Source organism: Tachypleus tridentatus, chromosome 2 (genome assembly GCF_004210375.1).
Source record: "Tachypleus tridentatus isolate NWPU-2018 chromosome 2, ASM421037v1, whole genome shotgun sequence".
In the NCBI taxonomy this organism is placed as follows: Eukaryota; Metazoa; Arthropoda; class Merostomata; order Xiphosura; family Limulidae; genus Tachypleus; species Tachypleus tridentatus.
The window spans coordinates 101,618,783-101,645,832 of NC_134826.1; the positions used below are offsets into that span (position 1 = coordinate 101,618,783).

The window sequence follows — 27,050 nt, forward strand, 5'->3', positions numbered from 1 at the left end:
GATTTGTAAGGCAAGACTTTCTGTTAATAAAACCTTGTTGACTATCTGATTAAGTTCTAAAATTTGTTAAATGACTTTATAAACTTTTATCAGACTTTCCAAAACTTTTCCCACAGCTTATGTAAGACCAATAAAGCCTATAATTACTGAGACAACTTCTATTACCTCCGTTGAAGATAGGAGTGACATTAACTAATTTGCAATCTGTTTTACTTGTCAACTAGTCAAGGACTTACAACAATTGTGGCAAATGGCTCAAGGGTCCAATTTCTTATCTCCTTTAAAACAAATGTTATCTGCCCAGGAATCTTATAGTTCTTTAAAGTGCCATATTTTATTTTAACAAGCTCAGAATTTATGCAACTGTCTTGTTTAACTTTGTTTTCAACCATCAATTGCTTCAGGTGAGGAATACTGCTTAAATCTTCACCTCTAAAAACTGAAGAAAAAGTAGAATTTAATAACTTAGCCATTACAATAATAATCACCAGATACAAGACTCCCTTTATTATCCCTCAAGGGCTCTATATCCCCATCCTAACATTTTGTTTATCCCTAATGTACTTTAAAAAAAAATCTTTACTGTTAATTTTTATGTTTTCAGCCAAATTTATTCATACACCCTTTTCAATGTCCTAATGTTTTATTTGACCAGCTTTATTAATCTTCTATAATATCAGTCAATTTAAATTTAAAATATGAGAAGTAAAAGAAAGATTATGGCATGGATGAAGCTGTCAAAGCAAAATGAAGTGAGTTTTAACTAATCTTATTCTAAGCATCCACAAAGTTATATCATAAGTCTCACACAGCACAAAACTTTTCTGAATAAGAGCACTATCCATGTTAAACAATGAAGGCAGATGGCATCTTCCAAACAAAAATCTTTATTAAAGTCGTGCAGTGCAAATACCATGTTCCATCAAGCCACTGCACATTCTAATATGAAAATTTTAACTCTACAATGACCCCTCAGACACAATTCCAGTGAAGAATTGCCTTAAAGGCACATCAAGAGACAGTCAAAAATTAACAACTGTCATATAACCTCCAATGAAATAACTGGTCAGCATCAGATCTTAGACATACCCAAAAGAAAATTTAGAGAGTTGAGATAAGGGTAAAAGAGAAAAAGCTGGTCAACATCTATCTATAGATTACAGTGGAAAATCAGCTGTATCATGGCCACACACAGTGAAAGACCTGGTTTAGCATTAAACATCTCATGAAGTAACAATATTCTTTTACATTGCTGGTTGAGCAATGAAGCTACCTAAAAGAAGTATACAGATGCATGTGGAAACTATAAAACAAGCTCTTCTCTGGATTGCTGCATGCAGTGAACTACAAATAGACAATACTACAAACATAATATTTGGAAATGACCTGCAGGTAATGCAGGAGTAAAGCTTAATGAGGATCTGACAAGTTCAAAAGAGAAGTCCCTATATCAAATTTGGCACAACTATACTGGAAGGATATTAACCCCTTCTGCAATGCTAAAATTAAAGTATTAACTATGGAAAATTTCATTAATATTTAAGTGGAATAAAACTCCTAGAAAATAAAATAATGTATGATTTAAATGGGAAAAGTACACAACTGCCACTAGCAACAGCAGTAAAAAAGCTTTCATATACCTCCTACAAGACATTCAGCCTCCATGAGGAACCAAGATCTGACAGTGCAATCTTTACTTAGAAATCAGCTTTACTCCACACAAAATACAGAATAAAACTTTGACAGTAAAATGTCTGAAAATTTTTATATACCTGTACAGTAAATTGTATAAATTAACCTAATATATCAAGATTAATCTTTTTTTTACTCATATAAAGTAATATTTAGTTATAAATTTTCAACTTTCACAAAATTTCAGTTGTTTTGAAATTAATGAAATTAGTATAGTATATGCAAAAATGGGCTGCCCCAATGGACACAGGGCTGAAAATGAACGTGGTAGAAGTATGTATTAAAATTTATAAGTATATGCTGAAAATCTTGCTGATTACTGCTGTGGTCACATACAAAGGTGAAACACTGGAGTAACCAATTAATGCAAATGCACAAAGATAATTAAGACTTTTGTAATAATAACTGCTTTACTGCAGATTCTAACTGATTCTATAAATATTCAGTAATTATTAAAAATATACCATAGACTCTTTCAGTCAGTTGACTTTTACCACTTAATTTTATATAAAGATGTTATGTACAGTTACAAAACAGCATACTCAACTTCAAATTTCATAATTCATTCATATGGTTGTGATATCACGATACAAAAAACTGGATGATGCATTTGCAACATGCAATATCATTTATCTTAAATGCTGATCTTAATCCAGATAAGAAAAAATCATGTATATACATGTATTTACAAATTATATATATTTTCCACAAACATAACTACTGGATAAGTAAAAGTTCCTCAAAAAGTAATGCATCACAGACACAATTTTTATTTCCCATTTTGAATATTTGCTAAAACAGCTGTGCTAATTATAAATTTAATTGTATGTTTGTTTATTTTTGAATTTCATGCAAAGCTACTTGAGGGCTATCTGTACTAGCCATCCCTAATTTAGCAGTGTAAGACTAGAGAGAAGGTAGCTAGTCATCACCACCCACTGCCAACTCTTGGGCTACTCTTTCACCAACGAATAGTGGGATTGACCGTAACATTATAACACCCCCACAGCTGAGAGAGCGAGCATGTTTGGTGCAAGTGGGATTCAAACCTGCCACCCTCAGATTACGAGTCAAATGCCTTAACATGCTTGGCCATGTCAGGCCAAATATAAATTTAATATACAGTGTAATAAGTACATTTTTATGTCCTATAGCTGCAGCAGTCAAAGAACTCAGAATTCTTTGTTAAACAAGAGGTAAAACATCATTAGTTAGTTTTGAAAAATAAGATAATCTAGTTATTGTATCCTGAACAACAATATACAGTATTCCCCGAGTTCATTACCTAAAATTCAGTTATGAAAAAAAAGAACTGTCACTGTTGCCCAGGCATGGTTGCCATACCTACAGATTCATCTGTAGATCTAGAGATAATTTATATATTTTCAGTTGTTGTTTTTCCCCAAACGACAAAAACCTACATATTTTTGTAATCAATTGTTATGCCTAATTTGTAGCATATAAAATGTTGTAAACAGAATAGAGACTAAAATGATTATGCAAATAGAACCTTCTCTATAGGCTAAAAAAAAATTTCTTCTAGAGCTTCTATTGCAATGTTTGACTTCCCTCTTGTGGCATTTAAATGTGTCAAACTGCAACTAAAACTCAACCATTATCCCTTCCTGTGCACCTGTCTCTCGGTTTTATAGTGTGAAAAGCATAAAATTTCATAAGTCTCAGTATCAAAATTTCATGTTTAGCTAGAGTTCAGGCAGTTTAGGTTATTTGGCTCCTTGCACATCTTCTATTGCATTTTGAAGTTATTAAGGTATGAAAACAAGAAAACTGGCACTCTTTATTAGAAGTTCAAACAAGTTATTTATTCCAAATACTTTGATAAAAGTAAATCAAACAGAAAACATGAAGTTTAAGAACCTGACCTAGTCAATTCAAGTCCATGTCTTACATAGTTCAGTTGCAATGGGTCTATTATAAATTTTGTAATTATGCATCAAATACAACTACCTTAAAGTAACATCATTAAAAGACTTTATATACACAGATCAAAGGAACTTTAAAAGCAATGGACCAATAGAGGAAATGTATCTTGGAATAAAAGCAAAAATGGAGCTTAAAAGTTCAACTCTTCTACAATATTAGGATTTAAGGCACTTTATAATGAGCTATTTGAAGTTTGTAATTGAAAGTACCTCTCAAATTTACAAAAGATTTTCTAATTCTGAAGTTTTAGTCTTTGAAGGCATTAAGAAATATTTTCTTGTTAGTTCTTTAGTTTTAGGCTTTGAAAGTTAATTTGATGTCTTCATCCAAACAGTTGGCTGTTCCAGAAATTCAAACAATTAACACCAAATAAAGACTACTGAGAAATAGTTTGGAGACTTGAAGTAGGTTTCAATATGAATCCTGAAGAGTTTTGAAATATAACAAGCAAAATCTGGCATACAGATAGTGTAACTGTTGCTTCCAAACCTATTCAAATTCATGCAAGCACTATTATGTTTACCTCACTCCACTACTACAATAAAGAGTTTTCTCAGCTATTCATATAATGAAAACTAGAACTAGAAATATATTGTCAAGAGAGAATCTTACAGTTGATCTGCTATAATTTCAATGTAACAAAAGCTTTGATAAACAGAGTAGAGCATGGCATTTACAGTGAAGAAAAATAATTATGTTCTTGAATAAATAAGAGATTTCATTGGCTTATTACTGTATAGGTCCACACTGCAGTGAAACAAGTCATAGTTATTAATGTGTTTGTATGTGGTTCATGTATTTTCACAAACTATTCTGACTTCCATTATTTCCAACAGTTTGCTGTAATTGTTTTGTAGTTTTAAATTTTTATTTCAAAGATTTAAAATGTTATTAGATAGGTGCAATTAAGTTCACTGGTCACACATAGGTGATTAAAAGCAATATCTTGTTTCTGTGCAATAAATACAAAACAAAAATTATTTTAGTTATATCTGAATTTGATCACCAAAAGTACTACTTAAGAAACAATTTTCAGTTATTGTAGAGGTACAGATTTTTGATGGAGTCAATGGACTTCTACAGATATTTTTGAAAGATTTTATAGATTTTTAACATTTTGGGATGACAACAAATCTGGTGGAGACCAAGCACAAAGTTATGATCCAGTTTCACCAATAAGATCTGGAATTTAGAAATATTTTGTAATCTGTATCAAGAAATTATCTTATGTTAAAAAAAAATTACATTGTGAGGATTTTATTGAAAATGAAATGGTATATTGAAATAATTAATTTCATTTTGAAAAATAATATTTAGTTTTTCAACAGATATTAAAAAGTAAATATAAAGTTTTGTATTTACAACGTATTACATTGACTTATTGATCCTGGAATCATGAGGGGCCCCCAAGAGGCTTGGGGACTAAATGCATTGCACTGCCTGCACCCTCCAGTTTTGCCACTGTAAAGGATACAGATTCCTTTTTGGGTATAGCTTGAAATAAAGAGTATTTGATTCTTCCTTTTCTTGAATTCATGCTTTACAATGAAACCAGAAATCCAGTCTAAATAAAATACACAGTTAATCATACTATTATAACTTTCTTCTGTAAACAAATGCCAACTGGACCTCTAAGCTGTTTTAAAATGAGATACTGTTGTAAAACATGTTCTGTAGGTTTGTCACTGTACTGCAAGTACAAGTCTGCTGTATTTTGAATTTTCATCTTTTTGTACAGGTATTCTTTTAAACAGAAAATCACCTATCTTGCCTATGAAGCACACTCTAACTATGAAACAATACATGGGATTTTCTGCATTTTTTTTCATATGCAGCTTTTACAAATGACTTGCATTCTTAATATAATGTAGGTTCATACATCTGTTGTATATGGGCTCTTTTCCTTGCCAAGTTGGTCTGCAGTGTTATTTCCACTGATGTTTTAATATGATCGTATCCACTTCAGCATAACTTATTTTAGTGCTTCTTTTACATTTCTTAAGCTTCTGGTTAGGATTGCTCTTTTCATTGAAATTTTGGATGTCCTGCAGAATTGACATTGCACAAGTTTTCACCCCTGTGCCACAATAAGGCTAGAACTTCCAACTTGAGCAGAGGATCATTGGTTTTTCAACAAAAACTGTAGGAAACCTTACTTTCTGTAAGTTATCACATCTGATAACATGTAATTTGAGACAGAACATCTTTGAAATATGTCTTGTTAGTGCACAATGACAATTAGTTACTTCTCATGATAAGACCTATAGGAATCATGCTTTTCAAGAATATTTTTAAAAATGTTCAATATATATGCAAATTTTCAACATCACATCAAAGATCTGGATACACAACTACTTAAAGAGTATATTTAATATAACTGTATGCATGATGTGAACATTACAATTTCTCAAAGTTATATGTTTTTCAATAAATAATCACTGCTAAAACTATTTATATTACTTTTTTGAATAACAAATTCTGCTACTAACTTACATATTGATTATATATCTCTATATGAAATTTTATTAACACATTTTCTTTAAAAATCAATTTTCAAAAATACAAATTCAGTTAATTGTGCTCGGGCTTATTAATCTAAAATATCTTGCTTTTAAAAGATGTTTTTAAGAAATTCATAATGAAGAAAAACATGGTTCATACATTTGATGCATAGTAATTCCATATAAACATAGCTTCACTGACAATTCACTTTTATATATATAGATATACTGAATCATACATTTCATTGTGTTATTTAGTTATCTGTTGTCACCCAGTGGATCAGCAGTAAGTTGAATTTATAATGGTGAAATCTATGGTTCAATTCCCTGCTGTGGATAGAAAGCATATAGATAATTATGTAGGTGTGCACTAAAAATAACTTATAAATTTTGTTCTCTGACTTTCACACAACAAAAGTAGTGTTTTGTTACACAATAATAAATGGTCTGAAAAGGTGCAAAACATTTAGTTCTACTTTCATAAAACTCCAATGTATAACATGTTAGAAATTCAGTAAAGTAGCATTTAAATACCAAAGCTGATCTACTTTAAAAAAAAACAGCATAGTAACAATAACATAAATCAGTTTATCTTTGGAAGATACTCTGCAACTTTATCAAATAAGTTTTCCATAACGTTTACAATTTTTTCAACATTATAAGTATTATTCATGTTTCTTAAAATGTAAACTTTTAAAATAATTTATGGACTAACAGCTATCAAGATGTTTATTTAAACTCTAAAATTCAAAAAGCAGTCATAAGATGTATGATTTTTGACAATTTTATAAAGTATGTTTTTCATATGTTCTCAAAGGAAACTGATTATTTGATAGCTTCTAATAGGTTATTTAATACAAAATATTATTTTTCAAAAATGATTTTGTTTTGCTAACAAAATATTCAAAACTTGTGTACTTCTTTTCTTCTGATCTTTGTGTTGGTTTATTTTCTAAAATTCATAAAATAATTTTTTTAGAATAAGATATTTTGTTTCCTTACTAAGTTTAAATATATACAAGCAGATGAAATAAATATCTTCTTGTTATCTACACAAAAAAGCTGAGCAAGTTTTACCTTCTTCTATGCTTGACTAAATTCTACCAAAAACTATCTTACTTCCCAATTTATATATAATCAAGAAACGTAATTCAAGTAAGACATGCCTCAATCCCTGATGTACCTATTCTAGAAAGAGTCACATAAGTAAGAAACATCATCATCTAAGGAACAGATTAGAAAAATCACATGCAAATGATATTTTCATTCAAAATGTATGGCTTTTAGCAAGAATTTCTCATTTTTCAATCTATACAGAATTTTCACATATCAGTGCAGTGTACTTATTAGTTATCCACTGTCATTTTAAAGTACTTACCTAAACATATACTGAATGTTTTATGTTTATTAATATACTGAATGTTTCATGTTTCATATTATTTCTTACAATAATTTTCATTAACCCTGGTTAATAAAACTACATGCTTAGAAAGTTTGGCATATACTATCATTAAACAAATGACAACCTCATAAACAAGAAATTTTTATTTACAAGTAGTATTAATTGAAAAATAAGCCCTCTTAATTAGTCTATAAAGCAGCAAGAAAATTAAATTCTCAAATAATAAGGATATTTATAAACATTTTTATAATTACTCCAGCTTATGTTTAAATGAAAGCTTCTCAGTTTCACCTTATGGCAAATATGGCTAATATAAGCTATTACATAAATTTAATGACAATTTTCTACAAAGTACATGATTTCTGTGGAAATATACCCTTCATAATAGGTGAGGACTAAGTTCCCATGAAAAGGTATTAAAAATGCATCTGGCCACTTAGTAAAAACCTAATGAACAACTTTAGATACCATCCCTACCATATGATCAGATTCACATTCTAGGAAATTCCCATCCCACATCTGTTATGTCTAAAGATTACAATTTGCTTATTCAACAGTTAGTAGAAATCTGGTGTCAGAGAAACATACACTGAATTACAAAACAAAACACTGTACTGGGCATTTACTTATAAGATAAAGTCTAATTTCCATCAAACCCATAGAAATACCAGAGAAGAAATGAATTTCTGAAGAAAACAGTTCAATGTTGTTCAAACATGTGTATGTTATGTACATAAAATTTTACTATACTTATAAATTGTTGCTGGTAAATTTACTGTTGTATTAGAATAATGTGCTTCACAAGTAACAAATGAGCTGTTACATACAAAAAGGATTACAATTTACCAATAACAAAACAAAGATGAATTTTTTTTAAAATCTTGTCTAAAGCTACATATACTTATAAAGAAACTTCAAATTGTGACAATTTTGAAAGGCCAAAAAATACCTTACAACTAAGAATTTTACAATATTGCTTGTATGAATTAATGTCAAGGGTTATTTTTATATCCAATTCTTCTCTGATTAAATCCACATTTTTCCAGCAAACTCTACTATAAACCTTCTAAATTTCTAAAATATCAGTATGGAATAAAATGTACACCCTCTTAAAATTTCTTTCCAACATTTTGAATTGTTCTCTTTTAAGTTCTATGTTTCATACTTAACCGTTATATGTACAACTTTTATCCAAATGTGAATAGAGCTCATAGACTGTCACTGAAACTTTACAAGTGACTTTTTATACATGGAAGATTTATAGCAAGTAATTATGTTTAATAATAAATATTTCATGAAACAGCAGCTAGTTTTTCAACATAAAAGATATGTACATATAATAAAAAAAAAAAACCATCCCAGTGATGGAAAGAAGTTTAAGTCAATCTATCAGTTTATATATCATGGACTTTAGTTTAAAATAAAAGGGTTAATTGTGTTGCACTCTTCATTTCAGTCAGAGCCAAAGCTCTGAGCTACTCATACCACTCCCTGTGTAAAGTAATTCTTGATCATTTCAATCATGCTAAGGGACACTCAACAATAACATATGGTAAATATAAATTTCTATTCTTTATGTTGTACATTGAAATGTGAATGATAATATGATTAATTCCTAACAGTTTAGTGTAGAATATTCTACTTACAAAATAAAATTTGACATCAACATTATTCATTTTTGTTTTCCCATCATTTCAAAATAGAATGTTGAGCTTCGCATGCATACACAGCTTTTCAAACAGAAGACAAATGAATGTTCAGACAGATTAAGGTATAATGTCATTAGAGAAGTAGGTGTTAGTTCAAACAAAATAAAAATATGGTATATCCATGTAAACTGAATTAACATTACAGCCATCATATAAATCTGTTAAATAACTTGACACTCAAGATTTTGATTAGAGAATAATACAGGGTGTTTGGAAAGTCACTGTGTAGTTTTGTCTGTTAATAAATATACAAGTGCATAGTGACTTTCTGAACACCCTGTAGTAAAACTCTAACTAACTGAGTCAATCTTTAAAAGAATAATGAAACTGAACCCACATGTATAGCAAACTCTATAATCTCTATTAAACAATCAAATAAAGACACTGTGTATACTTACAGTTTTTACCTAGGTTACCTTCCTTCAGAATTACTCTTTAATATCTCTTGCACCACACACAAATTAACTGCTTAGTCTCCAAGAGGCTTCACACTTACCCAGAACAACATGCACTATCCACATGACTGGTGATCTAAGCTCTGAAAAGGTCGTCTTCAGAGATAAGAATGTTACTGTTGCAGTAAGAGGGGCTGCAACCTAATTACATCATTAACAGCACATCATAACAAGTATTCTGAAGCCAAAAACTTTGCCATTTCTCCTTCTTGACTGCAGTAGCTGTTGGCAGTGGTGCTAGGGCCATTAAAAGGCTTTCAATGACAGACATAGAGGTGTAGATCAGCTGCTCCTCCATTCTGTCTGACAAGGGTCACAATGAAGGCATACTGATGTGCACTAACCAAGACAACTTAACCTCTGGAATTTCAACTCTAACCCAAATGTGAGATTCCAAATTTCCAATGCATCAGCCAACAACACATTTTTATCCATGAGTCAGGCTTCCACCAAAAAAAGAAATTCCAGTTGTCAAACTGGCTATCCATTAAAAGAACTTTGGAGATTTAGTTTGTTATATGTAGAACTGAAATCCAATGGCTAATTAAAGATAGTGTAATCAAATGGTTCCAGAGTGTGACCTTAAATTTCACAGATTCAGACTAAAAATATAAAGTCAACAAAATCTAACTGCTCAAAATATCAGCCAAGTATATATGTTAAAAGAAGTTATTAACCTCTACTTATGATTATTACCCTCCTCTAAAAACTACAGTGTACCATGTGAAATACCTTGGTTGAACAGCATGTGCTAATGCTCTTGACTAATACCTATTTAGGCATGCTGCCCTCTTTTGTAATTCCCATGGCAGCATACTTCTTACTGAACCAAATATTATATATGTACATAACACTAGTCTTTACTTCTGACCACTGGCATTCACCAACACTTTCATTCTCTTTCTTTAGAAAGCTTCTTTTGTTTATAAGTTTAGTACTAGCAGTGCTACTTTCTGCCTCCTACTAGTGCATTTACAACCTGACTTTTGATGAATTTTAATCTATTTGCATACTGAATTGGCATTAATAAAATACTTAGAAACCTATGCAACTGTCTAATTATTTCAAACTTTTTTTTTACCAATAAAAATCCATTTCATAATCATATAAACCACTTAATACAACAACTTATTATGATATTTAAGCTACTACTTGTGAAATGCATATAATATTGGTAATTTCACCTGCTAAAACACTTCAACTTAACACAATTGTAAAACCTTGCACTACTCATACAAACAATGCAACAGGCAACACTTATTTTTCTGTGTTATTATTATTCCAATAATAATTCATTTCCTGTTAAACATATCGATGTTAAAGTTGAAGCATTTTCTTTCCAGTACTAATACATAACAGATACACTGCATCTACAATTAATACCTTACAGATCAGTAACTGGTGTTAACTTTGAATCACTAGGTCATATCATCCACATCAAAACCCTTATTTCAATTCTCATCTAGCTTAATAATTACATTTATTATGTAACTGATTCATTCATGTTATACAATATTCATGAAGAACCTTGCATAGCATTCCTACACACACACATACAAACACATTTAGTCAAACATGTATACTACTATATATGTCATCCCTGTTACATATCATCACCAACATTAAAGTTATAGTTTTTGGATTACTTTTTGAAGCTATTGCTGGTATCTCTCACCTTCTCAAAAAACAAAATAAATAATCACTGATTATTCTTTGCCTTTACAACTGTGTTTTTAAACTCTCAATCATTATCTTTGATTGTATACATTGTTAAGGAACTAGGTCTGAATGTTAATCAAGCAGCTATCATCTAATATCCTACAGATAGCTCTTTTTATCAAGCTCTGCTTAGAAAGTAAAGGTTTTAAAGCCTTTTCAGTCCTCTAAACAGTCAAACACTGTCCTAACTTCAAGTGGCTACCTGATAACCATACAATATATTTACAATATCATCTGATAGCTCAAAAAACAACAGCTATAACATCTTTTTAACTGAGTTTTCAGGCTCTTAGCTACTCTTTCCTGTTATACAATCTACAGATGCACTAAAGCATTATTTATATTACCAACAGTCACCCTAGTTTTATAATAACCACATGGAAATACACAATGTAATGTATGTTATATGGTGAACATTATTTGATAACTTCAAGTGAGAATCACTACATACTTTTGTTTAAAGACACAGTGTACTTGTTATTTTTAATTAATATCTATGAATAAATGTTTCAGTTTTTGATACTGAAATACTCAACAGAAAATGAATTTTCAAAAAAGGATATGAGAGATTCCAACAAGATCTGAGAGAAAACACAGTTTTACCTGTTATTTCCTGGTAAGAGTAATGTAAAATAGTTTGATTTGTTCTAATCTATATATTTATGTGTAAGTGAAATAATCAACAGTATTTGAATTTCAAAAATATAGTATAATTACCACAATAAATATAAAGTTTATGTAATTAGTGCATTTTTATTTGTTATGTTAAAATATTTTCAATCGGGCAGAGTGAAATATTTAGTAGACCACAGATATTTCTAAATATTTTTTAAACATTTTTGCACCATAAGATGTATGAAAATGATGACTATAAGCATACTGAAAGGACAGAGAAACTAATTCCCATATGATGAAACTCTGTAAATGACACCAAAGCTAGTACTAAACTAGTAACTGAATAAAGGTCAGAAGAATGTCCTAAGTGAATGACAATGCAAATATTAGTGGAATCTAAAAATAAAAAGTTTGAGTTAGCAGCACCTTACCCAAATCAATTCACAGATTATGCAACCAGTTTTGCAGGTTCGTCGAGCCCATTTCTTTCCTAATGAAATCAGACACAGTTTATACAATGAGGCAGTGGTAGAATGAATGGATCTGAGTTTAAAGATAATGGTACTGGCTGTTTATATAGGAATGACAACAGAGAGCAGCATGGATAAAATATTATTGGTTATGCAGAAACTCAATGAGTTTCATTTTATATTGTTTCAGGTTAACTTATGTCAGTGTGATCCAACTACAGACCCACAGGCTAAATGTAACTAATATGATCATTTTTGCAATCTGTAGGCTCCTCAAGGAAAAAAAATTAAAAAAAATTATCAGGGAAGTTATCTTAAGAAAGATGAGTAATGTTTTTGCTTTATTCTCTAATGACAATTGCTGAAAAACAAATATTACTTCAATACAGCATATTAATATAATTTTATTAAGCCTTGTATAAATATTCTAAATTCATGAAATAATTTATTGTTGGACCATATCTAACCTGTTCTCTCTACCAATTATGAAGTTAGGTTGGTAATACTAGCTAGCATTATAAAAAAAGTGGTTCTACTTTTTCACTGGATCTGATCAGTCAGTCTGTATCATGCAAGAAGTGACATATTGTGTAAATCAGATGTCATAGTACTTGGTTTATAGCTCTCAGTGACATGTAAATTGGACCTAAATGAAGGTCTATAAAAAAGAAAGATGTTTGAGAAACCACATTTATTTAACTTACAATGGCAGGAAACGTTTTTTTTATTGAATGAAAAATTGCATTTCTTGTACTTTTGCAAACTATGGCTATACCAAAGGAATGCAACATAAGATATCATTATGAAACACAACATGATATAAAACATGACTAGTTTCTAGGAGAACCATGGGCTAATAATTTGAAGACCTTGAGAACAAATCTAAAAAAAAACAAAAATTTGCTTTAATTAAGTATGCAAAACCTCAATCTCTAGGTCACACTACATCATATGACCTACCTCTAATGCTTGTGAAAATAAAAAAAATCATTTAGAGATGAAGAATTTGTAAAATAATGTGAAGTGAGAATGGCAAGCATATTTGTGATGAGGTAATGGCCAGGAATTTTAAAAGTGTTACTATCTCATCAAATTGTAACAAGAAAAGTAAGTCAAACAAATGAACATGTTTCCTCCTACAAACTAAACTTTATTGACCAGAAATATATTTTACATTAACTTTACATGAAAGCACAGATATCAATAGCATCTCTCAAATGCTGAATTTTATCCATATTACTAATAAACATTTCTCAAAAGATGAAGAACTGAAGATGCAGCCTATAAACAACAGTAGTAAAGAATAGAGCACTCACATAACATTTATTTCTATTATTAATGAAAATGGTGGTTTTCAAAAGTATTCCCGCACTGTGACTGACAGTGAAAAATTGATGACTGGAATTAGTTGGTTTACTTAAGAAAAATGGAGTGGATACTATCACTCTTTATTGCATTACACACAAGAAAGTATTATATGGGAAAATTTTAAAGATAAGTGATACAGCCAGTATCATCAATATAACAAACATCATTAACAGGCATTAACAAATACCAAAGACACCAGAAATTTAAAAAAAGTGAATACAGAATTTTGTGATTTACCACTTCACAATATCCTGTTTCCTCTAGCTATAAATTATGTGAGCTGCAATCTGACCTATTTTTTAATTAACAAAGAGAAAAAAATATCATAATAATTCCTGGGTGTTTATTACTTTTTGTATTCAAAATGTGTTCGATCTTTGAAAGCACATACTTCTATAAAAGCATTTTTTCTTTGTGTGTGATAAGGCAAGTGAAATCAAAGACATGGAACTTTATGGGTAATGGCACACTCAACACATTTCTTGGGCCTCAAGCACTCAAGTTTATTTCAAACCACTAGTTAAAAAAAAAAGCCAGTGTCCTCATTGATAGGTAAGTTTAAAACCAAAATAATGTTTATTAAAATGAAAATCAGTACCAAATTATTTCTGGTTAAGATAAGGGTAATCTCAATTGTCTCACTAACAGAAAAGACTGAAACTAAAATAAACCTCATTTAAATGTAAAACAAATAGGCAAGGTAAACATGAAAGGACAATAATGTTTTGTAATTAAAGGTTTATATTAAAAATAGCATGTATGGCTGGAAAACTATATCAAGTGTATTCTTTTGGTATGTAACACTTGAGCAGCTAGACTACCATAACCTCTGTTAAAGGGTTTTTATTTTGTGTATTATGCTATCAATGATAAAGCTCATTCATTTCATGTTTTATGTACTCTTTTGTGATGTAACAGGCTTTAAATCTTGTATAACATTCTTACCATGGTTTTAGTCTATTCAACTGAGTTTTTGACCCCAGAATGAGCTTTATATTTTCTATACTATAGTTTGTAATTTCTTTTGTGTACCTTTAAGAGATTTTTCAGGCTTTCAACAAATATTAAGAGAATTAGACCAAAATCTGAACTTATAATGAAATATTTTCACTAAAACATTCTCTAAGAATTTTATGATTAAAAATAATTTTCTCCATTTGAAAGCTCTAAAACCTCCTAAATAATATCAAACTTTTCTTCAGCAAAACTTTATATCTGTTATTTTCTCAACCCTAACTATATAAGGTTGATCAACTTGACTGACATCATAACTATCACAAAAAAAATTAAAATAAATCTAAATTACCTTCTTTTTTTGCAGAATCACTTCAAATTATAACATGAAACTCCACTTGCTTAAAACTCAAAACAATATGTTGTACATCTGTTTCTACTTGAATTTTATTGTCCTTTGAACTGTGTCTAACTAATAATTTCACTATACAAGTTGTAAATAATTTGAAAAATGCATAATTCATGTTATCCTATTAAATTATGTAACTCATGGGCTACTGATGAGCATACACTGTGAACAAGTTTTATTATTACTACTTTTTTTATTTCACTTCATCTAACCTAAAAAATTTCTCATTTTTACATTTTAGTTACTTTTATAATAATAAATAAAAATACACATGAAACCCAGGAAATATAATACTTACCTATGTCTTTGTTTTTTTTGTTGCTGTAAACTATCAATGAAACTTGCCTTACTTTCTCTCACACCAATGGCACTAGTGCTTTAAATTTATTTAATTAAATAATGCACCAAAAAACACAGATTGATAACATATAAAAAGCAGACTGTCATAATTTTTTGGAATTTCTAACTATGTGATAACAGCCATTAAATACTTGGCTAAGCTCATCAATGTGTTTCTCAAAACTAGAAGCAAAGTAGACAATTCTCTGTATATAAAACAATGTAATATAACATGTTATTTGATATAACAAAACTGTGACTTTCCATTGGTTGTAAATAATGTAGTTTTTAACATCACATAGAACTATTGGCAATTAGTGAAAGAGAAGATGTGAGAGATGGGCATGACAAAGAGGGATCTGATTTTCTAGTTTATGGCTCTGTAACCAAATAGCATTGAAGGCTGTAAACATTATGCTTTGTCTGACTAATAACTATATTATAAGGAGTAATTTACATTAAATTCTATACTTTTTTAAGAGAGTAAATAAACTATAGAATAAGGAAAACCTAGAAAACAAATATCACAATCCTCATAGTAGTAAAAACTGAAACTTCTTTTGATATTGCCTTATTAAATTTAAAAATTAAAATTTATATTATTAACCATATTTTGATGCTAAGTTTATTCAACTACCATGATGATAAAGTAGTTTAATTAAATTTTAGATGAAAATCAATAAAACCCCATGACATGTACAGAAACCCATAGGACATGCTTCTCCAATATCATTCTGCTTTTAAAAAATGTTAATAATTTTCTGACATTTCCATCACATTATTTATAACCAATAGAAAGGGCAGCTTTTTCTTTACAAGATTCTCTATATGGGTTATTTCATTTTGCTGCTCTTAAGTAGATATTTATCTTCACTTGTGATCTTATTAGTGTTCAGTTTAAGCAGGTAATAGAATTCTTCTAACCAATTTATAGCTTAGTTAGAAAGAAAATAAAATAATAGTGGTCTTATGGCATTCTACAGCAGTGCATGATATATGTTTTGCATTATAAAATGTATATTTCAAATATGCATTACCTTGTGGACAACTAATACTGTCAAAAAAGAAACAGATTTAAGAGTGCTTCATCCCGAAATGAATATTAACATCACAAAAAGAAACAGATTTAGAGTGCCTCATTCTGAAGTGAATATAACGTCACAAAATGAAATTTTTATTTTGTTATGTATTTTTTATTTATTATAATAAAAGTAATTAAAATATAAAATTCAGAAACTTACTATGTTAACTATGAAAATTTGAACAAAAAATACAAAATAAATTTTCTCCTGACCCTCAATATCTTTCATTAGGAAAAACCATACACACATATTGTGGCCTGATTACAACTTGATCATTGGCTTTAACTTAGTTGTAATGCTCAGATATATACTTTTGTTTTAATACACTGTGATGACTGGATTTCATCCACTCTGAGAAAGTCTGATTATAGCTGTAAAGCAATTAAACTAAATGAAAGATAAAGTTGCTCTTTTTGTTGCTGTTGAATTTTGCACACTCTCCCAAAATTTGAAGTGACAGATTACAGAAAAAGTAGACAGTCATCATCACACAATATTAACTCTTGGGCTACTCTTTTGCCAACAGATAGTGGGATTGACCATTACATTCTAATATACATACATCCAAAAAGGTAAATATGTTCAGTAATGGGATTTAATTGTGCAACTTTTGGATTGCAAGTCAAGTGCCCTAACTACCAGGCCATGTCTGGCCTAAAAGCAGGTGTGGAAATGTTATCAGCTGATAATTTAAGAATAAATATATGTTATTGTCTGTTAAAATGTATATTTATTCCAAAAAGAAAACAGTATTTTAATTTACATTACAATATTGTGAAATAACAGACTCAAAACCCCACTGACAGTATTTTGATATGAAGTTTTCAACTTTTCTCTTTATACTACACTAATGATTTCATTATAGTTGGTATTATAGGAAATAACTGATAAAGTACAAAACTTTACAAACAAAAAAACTACTGATAATCAATTAGAAGGGTCCAGAGATTTGGTAAATTAATTATGAAAACTTTAAGATGAAAAACTATTTTTAATCTTAACATGAGAATCATCTAAAATCTTTCATCCTAACATGAAAATCAATTTATGATCAGACTGAATCAATAAAATTTTGTAAATTCACAGCCAAATCTTTAGTAAAAATATTTTATTAAATATTCTGATTTTTTGTTTACAACCAACTTCTAGTGTTTACTAAATACTACAGAAAATTTGTGAAACTTCACATGATATATTTGAAATTATACCAAATACTGCTATAATAGCTTCACAGAGATGGGGTGGTTTAAAGGTCAGAAAACATCCACACAGAATTCAAATTGTAATTATTGATTTGAGACCATCCTGAGTTAGGAAAGAGAGGAAAGCATGATACACAATTACAACATGCATTTCCAGACGATAAAACAACACATTCTAATCTTTACAAATAAGAATGTAAGAAAAGTACATTTAATTAGCCACAAACTTAAGAATACCAGGCTGAATTTTAGTCACACTCTAAAGAGGTAGCTTGTTCTTATTAGAATCTAATATGAAATGTTATGATATATCTCTCTCTTAAGTTCAAGCATTCAGTTTATTGTTTGACATTTCAGATCTTCCTTTGCAAATAATACTTTCCTAAGGTTTAATCAGTAAGTGTAATATTAAATAAAGGTTATTATACATTTTTACAAGTTGTTAGAAGAGTATAGTGAATTTGCTGTGTGTGTGTGTGTTTTCTTATAGCAAAGCCACATTGGGCTATCTGCTGAGCCCACCGAGGGGAATCAAACCCCTGATTTTAATGTTGTAAATCCATAAACTTACCACTGTACTAGCAGGGGGCAATTTGCTATGTACTATGCAAATTATTTTGCTTTTCTAAAAAATATAAATCAGATTGTTTCATTGTGCACTTGTAGTTTTATATCCGGTCTCTTTCCTCTCTCACACACTGTAACAAGTATCTTGCTGAACCTCCTATTATTAATTAGACCTATCCCATTTCTCTAAGGTTAATTCATTTTTACTTGAATATACCACATACACCTGATGAATGTAAAAAAAATAATAACCTATTTTTTCAACTTCAAAAATGTGTTCACAATCCATAGGATACAGACCAATTATTTTTTGTATCTTTTAAAAGCTGATATTATAAATTAACAATTTCTTGCTTCAAAGAACATAACACATCAATTAAAATATAGAACTTTTAAAATATCTTGATTACAAAAAGCCACAAATTCTTGATGAATGTTAAAGACAATACAAAAATTGTAAAACTTCAATAACAAATCAAGGGTGTTTACGGCATGTTCCCACTTCTTTGAGAGCTAAAGGTAATTAATTTTATTTCCTGTATATTTTGCTGATGAACAAATGGAGTTATTGTTTATGCTATGTATTCTTAGAATTCAATGATGAAATAAATTATACTTTAACTTGTTTCAAAACTTTAAAGTTTTCCAGAAAGTCACTGATAAGTCACTAAAAATTTTAGATAAAAATATCACTAATCAACAACATGCAAAATCTACGAACTAATAAAGAGAAATATAAATAACCAAATTATAGTATATCCCATAAGCACAAAACAGGATTTATTTATTTGGGATTAACTAGATAGCTACACAATGTTTTCTCTGTTATATGTCTACCACAGTTATTAAAACTCCACTTATGATCATCATAAGCCCACAGGCTTACTGTTGAACTACAGGGGGATCAAATTAAAAAAAATGGCTTAAAACAATATGGACAAAAACATGAAACACACAATGAAATAAATTACAAAAACAGATCTAGCTATTACATTAATTAATATTGTGAATAAATACATACATATTAAATTAATATTGTGAATAAATACATATATATTAAATTAATATTGTGAATAAATACATACATATTAAATTAATATTGTGAATAAATACATATATATTAAATTAATATTGTGAATAAATACATATATATTAAATTAATATTGTGAATATATATATATATATATTAAATTAATTAATATTGTCAATAAATATATGTATATTGGTGAATCTACTAGAATCTAAAAAATAAGACTTAATAAAATAACCTTTGTGTATAAATGACAAATAAGAAAACAAAAAAAAAACAATAAATTCCAAAATCATAAAGGTATCAGATAAAGAATAAACCACACAAAAGGAAACTAGAGGAAAAATTATCAACAGAAATACCAATCTATGATGATAATTTGTAAAGAATTTCTCCTTTACCTTTACTGAATACCTTTTATCACCCATGACTTCTGTTTGAAAAAATTTAAACCAATTTACAATCTATTGATTTTCATAAGCATCTAGAAATAAAATCCAAATGAGGTGTCCTTGATCATGCTTATGAATTTACCTTGAAAGAAGGTCATTTATCTCTTATGATGGCAATAATTTAACCCTTTCTCATGCCTTTATCTTGCAAAAATCTATGGATTCCTAGATTTGGATATTTTTCACAATTATTTAAACAAAGAAGGCTAAAACAATGCTGCATATCCTTTCAATTGTCCACTTTCTTGGAACCTGAGCTCACCAAATCTTGTTTTAAATTTGTCAGTAGAGAAACGTGAATACTGTCTATTATAGTTTACCAACTGAGAAAGTTTGCTGAAGAAGTAAAATGTCTCAATTTATGATTTTTTTTCAGTGAACCAAGAAAAGCAGAGGTTTCATCATAAGCTTAAGCCAGTGTTTCTTAGCCAGATGTGCCAAACAACCCAACATTTCTGAGAGAAAACAATTTCGAAGATCTTACCATGTTCTCATTTGAAAACTTTTTAATCTCAGGTACCATCCTGGTAGTTTTCCTCTGAAACTTTTCGAATAATTCAATGTCCTTCATAAGATATTTAGCCCAAAACTGAATGCAATATTCCAAATGTAACCTAACTGGTGTCTTATGTAATAAATGCTAACCTCTTCAAATTTAAATTTCAATATTTCTAAAGACAACCTAAAATCATACTTGCTCTACCACTAGCAACAACACACTGTTTGGATGATTTGAGAAACTGATCAACCAGAACAGCAAAATCTTTTTCTTCCCTAATACTGTTAAGGTTATTCCCATTAAAATTGCACTTATAATTCAAATTACTACAACCACATGCATTACTATGCATTTGCTCATATGTTCATATTATTATTTTAAAAGCCTACAAGAGAACTGGCTGGGTATTTTGCACCAAAACCTACACAGGTATAGTAAATGAAATGCTGCAAATATCCATCACCTCTTTAAAAGTTTATTTTTCACTGAAAGTTGATTCACGTGGTTATTACTATATAACAGATTCAATGTTCTTATGAGTCAATTCTTTTGTACTCAAAGCTTTTAAATGAATGTTTATCTGAAACCTCTGACACACAGTCACTTGACTTAATAAATACCAGTTAGTGGAAAAAACAACAATGCAGCTGCAAATTTTTGAAAAACATGTAACATTCAAGTGAACAAATATGCACTTACATAGTTTAAAAATTGTTCTCCATAAAAAAATTTAAGAAACAAGATTAGTAAAAACTTAATTTAAAAAAGGGGAAGCAGAATCATCAGAAAGGTACAGAAACAAGTTGAATAAAAATGCAAATATATATTTTCAAGCCTACAATTAAGTATTATTAAAAAAAGTAAACAAACTAGACTGAAAATTGTGTCTACACTATTTTCTCAATCTACAAATCCCTATTTTGACTCCACTAAAATTAATGAGTACTGTAGACATGGAGCCATTTATTTAACTCTATGACTACCAGGTACTAACAATGTAATTACATAACATTGCTTTTATCTTATTTCCTTTCAATTATAAAACTAGTGAATGAAATTATTTGAAATTTGACAAGACCTTTCCTAGAAATATGTAGTTTCAGTAAAACAAAATATTTAACTTTAATTTTTCTATTATTTTTACTAAAAATATATTACTTAATGTAGTTATTTGCATTCAGACTGAATAGTTCAAATGAAAGGTGATTTTCATGTTACATATAAAAATTCCATCTTACTGTTTCAACATTTCATGTGCATAATCTGTACAATGTCCTAAATGATGTTTATACAGTTTAAGTCCTTTACTTTTGCACTGTCAGTATTAACTAGCCAAAACTAACTGTTAATAATGGAGTCTTGGCTTGGATACTAAAAAGAATACTATAAATACCTATAAAAAAAAAAAAAAAAGAAAATCTTACTTTCTCATGCAAAAGAAAAAAGAATCTTGAACATTCATTCAGCATTAAGGTTAGCCCTCTCTGTATGAGCTTGGTAATTTTGACCAACTTTGCAACCACTAACTATCAAACTATACATTCTATAACTTTCAGGATTCATCTACATTTAAAAATAATAAAATTCCAGACATCCATTAGTTTCTTCTAAACTTCCATTTTTGTGAGATTTTATGCAATTTTCAATACTTATAACTAAAGGGGTAGGGCTTTCTATATAAATGTACATAAGAAGTTTAATCTAAATGCTTGTTCATCAAACATATTTTCTTTTACAATAACTAACCATCTGTTAAAATAACATTATGGCCACAGACCAAAACCACAAAAGTCAGGAAATGTTAAGGTCCCTTGCAACTTTTAACTCTCTCCTTTTATGAATGTGCATCACATCAGGCACAATACCATACATATACAAGAAAATCTTGCAAACTAAATACATTCATATAATATATAAAACTTGGTTCAGTTATATTTTACTACATTCCCTTGTAGTACTTCAAGAGAAAATGCCTCTTTTTAAGATGGCTATGTGAATAAGAATTCTCAAACTTAAAACTGGATCCAAGTAAGACAACTTCCAGAATATAATATTATGTCAACCACAAACATCAATACATACAATATAACAAAAAAAATCCTGGCTATGCATATTTTAACTATATGTAGCTAACCCAAATGAAAACAAAAAATCTCACAGAATTTATTTCACTAAGCACAAGGCATCAATTCTGAAAATATTAATATTTTTATTACAATACAATCTTTTAACCCTGCCCACCCAAAAAAGTTACTAAAGACTTCTTAGGTCAACAGTTAACTCTCCAGTGGCATTTTACCCACAAAAAGATAACAACAAATACTTTAGCATGATCTGCTACTCCAGATGTTACCAGACATCAGACACAAAATTTGTATATAGACAAAACTCCCACTTGTCACTTATACAAAGCAACTTATGAAAAATTTTATGATTAATTTTCACAATAAATAATTTATTTGGTTTAATGAATAATGTTTACATTCCAAGGAATCGTGGTAAAATTCCAGACTCTTCCCAGCTCTTGAAACTAATGTAATATTTTGTCATTCTTTTTCCAGACAGACTTCCAGATTTATATTCTTGCTAAAAATATGTGTGTGAACATACAGTCACATTCTGACTTAGACTCATTAATCAGTCTGAATGTAAGATGTTTTTCACATTAAGATTGAAAATGCTTCTCAATCTTACAGTTTTCAAATTTCTCTCCATAACCTTAGAACCTTCTAAATAAATCCCAGAAGTTTCTGCTTTTTCTTTCCAGTAAAACTTTGTATTTTATCTGTTATTTTCTCTACCCTAACAATGTATAGACTGTGTACATTTGACCAACCTTGTAACTGCCACAAAAAGTATGAAATAAATCTGAATTACCAATGTCTTCTTTCCAGAATGACTACAGACTCAAACACACAATAAAAATTATTTATCCTAAATCTTCAGTCTACTATTAGTCTTTAGACTGACAGCCATTGTGAACACTTTCAGTAAAAACTAAAAACAAAATGACACCACTATTTCTATGTGGACAATGACTTTATTATATAAGGTTAAAAGAAGCATGCTCTACATGTATCTGATATGGAAAAAGTAAAAAGTAGCTTACATAATTAGAAGATTAAACAACTTTGTACAATTATAAATAACAAAAACATTGTAGTTTCTAAAACACATAAAAGAAGACAGATTATTATATAAGATAAAAATAGTTACAATGATAATATTATAAATATTTAGAGTGAGACTCATGCATTAAAATGAATAAAGATCCAATGAATGTAGCACAAAAAGTAATAACAATAAATAAAATCTGTAGTAATGAACAAAACAACTTTATACTATCTCAATTTAATTAACCTCATTTTTATGTATTTCCAAATATTCATAAAATTAGAGTATGGTTCTGCTCAATTGTTGATAACAGAGGATCAACAGCACAAATATTTGCTAAGTTTACTATTTAAAAAATGTTCATTTTAACAAACTCTCACACAAATTCCATTAAAAGGTAGTCTGAATTTGTAAATAAGGTTAAAAATATTAATATTGAAGCAAATGATCAGTTTTGTGAACTACCTGTTGTGTGTCCATTATAAGGATTTGAACCTCAGATTTTAGATTTAAGTTTGTAAACTTACTGCTGTCCCAATGGAGGACACAAGTGGACAACAAACTTCTTATGTAGCATTCTTGTTCAAGAATATACCACTAGATAAAGCCTTATGTTGTTCTGAAAAAAAGACTGCTGGCTGTTAAATTGTTTTCATATTAGTAAGTATATGATGATACATATTTAACGAGGTTGTGTGTAACAAACAGTTAAAAATAATTATAAACAGAATAAAGATTAGTCTATTGGGTCACCCTTATCACTTATTTTGGCAAAATTTTCATGTTTGATATTAAAACTTAAGATAAAACATTGGTGAAAAAAACCTATATATGGGTAAAACAAGGGGATGAAATTTTTCTTTAGTGGCTGCATGTCCTTGACACATTAAGTGATTTTCATAAGCATCTTATTTTGATTAGACATATGAGATACTTCATTCAGAAGTTGAAGAAGAGGGTTGTTTGACATTTTTTAGATCTTTGTTTAAAAAGACAGAATGACTTTCTGTTTACTCCTGTATATGGAAAGCCATTCTTCTTCACCATACTGACAAATGCACCACCTCATTAACCATCATCACAGAAAATGTCTTAATTTTCAATTCTTGTACCTAAGGATGCTAAAAGTTGATCATATAAGAAGAAAGTAAGGTTATAATTAAATTATTTAAAATATGAGGATATAAAAAAAAAAGGTGGAAGCAGTATTATGAAAAATTGTTGAATACAGAAAATGTAGGTAAGGTTTAAGAAGCAGTAGAAGAAATACATAAATTTAAAGTTAAAAACACATCATGGAAATTAAACAAGGTAAGAAAAGTGGCCCATTAGGGATGACAGTTGAGATTATTAGGGATATGTATAAAAAAGGCATGTTTTTGGTATGGAAATTCCAGCAGATATTATGTGAAGAAAATTAGAGAAGAATAGAGAAGTAACACAATAGTACTTATATATATAAGCATAGGAGTGATGTATTGGGATATGATAATTAGAGAAGCATTAAGCTAACTGAGCATATGTTTACAACCTTTGAAATAACAGATGATAATACAATATTTATTGCAAGAAAGTTGCAGGACAGCTTAGAGGGAAATGAAACACTAAATTGGTGTATTGTGGACTAAGAAAAGGTATATGACAAGGTACCAAAGAAGATTGTTTATTGGTGTTTAAGAAAGAAAAGACTTTTGAAAAATTGTCAGAATTATCCAAGTAATGTTTGAAGGAGTAAAACATGGGTAAAAACAAAACAAGGATATACTGATTGCAGGGTCAGCTCTAACCTAATTATTTTTCATAACAGTAAGAGATGTCCTATCAAAATATATCAGAAGAGAGGAGCTGTGGGAGTTGTCATTTGCTGACAATATGGTGATTGTGGCTAGAAATGAGAAGAAACATCAAGTGAGATACAGGCTGTGTCAGAAACAGATGACCTGAGGGTAAATACCAGGAACATGGATGCAAATGGCAAATATTAATGGAGAAAAGCAGTTGGTTAAAATAAAAATAGGTTGGACAGGGAATACCCTGGCTCCCATATAAATAAGACTAGAGGTTCAACCTGGAAATAAAGACTATATAGTGGGTGATAGAAGTGGAAATGTATTTCAAAATATATTTAAAGCAAGAAAATGCCAAGGAATTTGAAAATTGAGATTTATAAGACAGTTGTTCAGCCACTTTTGTTGTATGAAATGGATACAAAGGAAATGAGAAGGAAAGAGAAAGTTTGCTGGAAAGTAAGGAAATGAGAATATTAAGTTACATGATGGAAATAACCTTAAGTGATGGTACTATAAAGTGGGTTGGGAATATGTAAGATAACAAAAAAAGCATGTGAAACTAGACTGAGGTGGTATGACCATGTAGAAAGAATAAAGGAAAATAACCCAGTATGATGAATATTTGGAATTCCAGTTAAAGGCAAACAGAGTAGATGTAATTAAAGACTGAGATGGAAACATGAGAAAGATGGATGCAATGCTGAAGAATGTGGAGGATTTAAATTAGTGGAAAAGGACTATCCAAGCAGCCAACCATAAAATTAGACTGTATTCAGGTCAAATGAAACAGATGAAGAAAAGTAAAACTGAACTAGAGAATAAATGTGAAATATATAAAATTTCATGCAGTTGTGGTATAGGTTACAATGGGCAGTTGATCAGTAATGTAAAATTTAGAATAAGAGAACATAAAAATGCAGATGATAACTTAAAAACTAGTGATTCAAACTTCAGGTAAACTGTGATAAAATTCTTTACATGTCCTTAATTGGGACAATATAAAATTTCTTAAACAGGTAAAGTTGCAAAACGTATTAAATATAAGAGAATCTTTATAAACTGTTAAAAACAAAATGATAAGTTTGAATACAGATCTATGTTCAGGTGCCATGAAAGCAAATTTCTAGAATTCAAGTTTGTATATGGTGCCACTGGCACTCAAGTACTTAAAGGCATCTCACATCTTTCTTTGTCTTCTGAAGATGGTGGATCAGGTTGTCCACTTGACATACATACAGCATGTTTCTATTAAGCTTATACAATGAAATTTTTGTGTATGTAGAAATACTGGTGTCATTATTTCATTAATTTCATTGATTTATTACTCTTTAGAATCATGTCTCCTGTTAAAGCTGCATAAAAAGGCTAAACCACCTAATTAACTCCTAGTATAATTTACATAAATGAATTACATAATTAAAGAGGAACTTTTGTGCAGATCTCATACAGAAATGTTTTTACTTATCTTTTTAATTTGTTTTTTATGGTTTCTAATTATTAGTTTCCCAATTTTTCTAATAATAAATAAAAAAATAAATATACATTAAAACAGCAAATTTAGTACTCACATTAAGCCTCTTCCTTTTATGCTGTAGGCCACCAGCAAATCATAACCCTATTTTCTTGTAGCAATGATGGTACGTATATAATTTTATTTTAAAAAACACACTTAAAAACACAAAATAAAATTAATGCACAAACCATACAATTACAACTATTATTATTTAATTATCTTTC

General features: G+C 29.5%; 1 protein-coding gene and 1 long non-coding RNA gene across 13 annotated transcripts in view; one reads left to right on the plus strand and one right to left on the minus strand.

The window, feature by feature from the left end:
• The window catches only part of LOC143244708 (uncharacterized), a 48,931-nt gene extending 28,379 nt beyond the window's left edge, over positions 1-20,552 (plus strand). The window contains exons 2-4 of one of the 2 annotated variants that reach the window (XR_013025286.1): positions 8,996-9,091; positions 11,936-12,038; positions 20,287-20,552. This is a non-coding gene — a long non-coding RNA (uncharacterized LOC143244708). The remainder of the gene's footprint in view (positions 1-8,995; positions 9,092-11,935; positions 12,039-20,286) is intronic. The other variant, XR_013025285.1, reaches the window with a different exon arrangement.
• Positions 1-27,050, minus strand: part of LOC143244706 (uncharacterized) — a 90,437-nt gene that overhangs the window by 27,038 nt on the left and 36,349 nt on the right. The window contains exon 6 of one of the 11 annotated variants that reach the window (XR_013025282.1): positions 237-439. The exons of 8 other annotated variants lie outside the window; for them this stretch is intronic. Coding sequence is in view for 2 of the 3 variants with exons in the window: in XM_076489833.1 (XP_076345948.1) it covers positions 6,989-7,089 (101 nt within the window). In the remaining variant the exon portion in view is untranslated. Of the gene's footprint in view, positions 1-236; positions 7,090-27,050 lie in introns of those variants that run through there. 2 more of the 11 variants (XM_076489833.1, XM_076489835.1) reach the window with 2 other exon arrangements.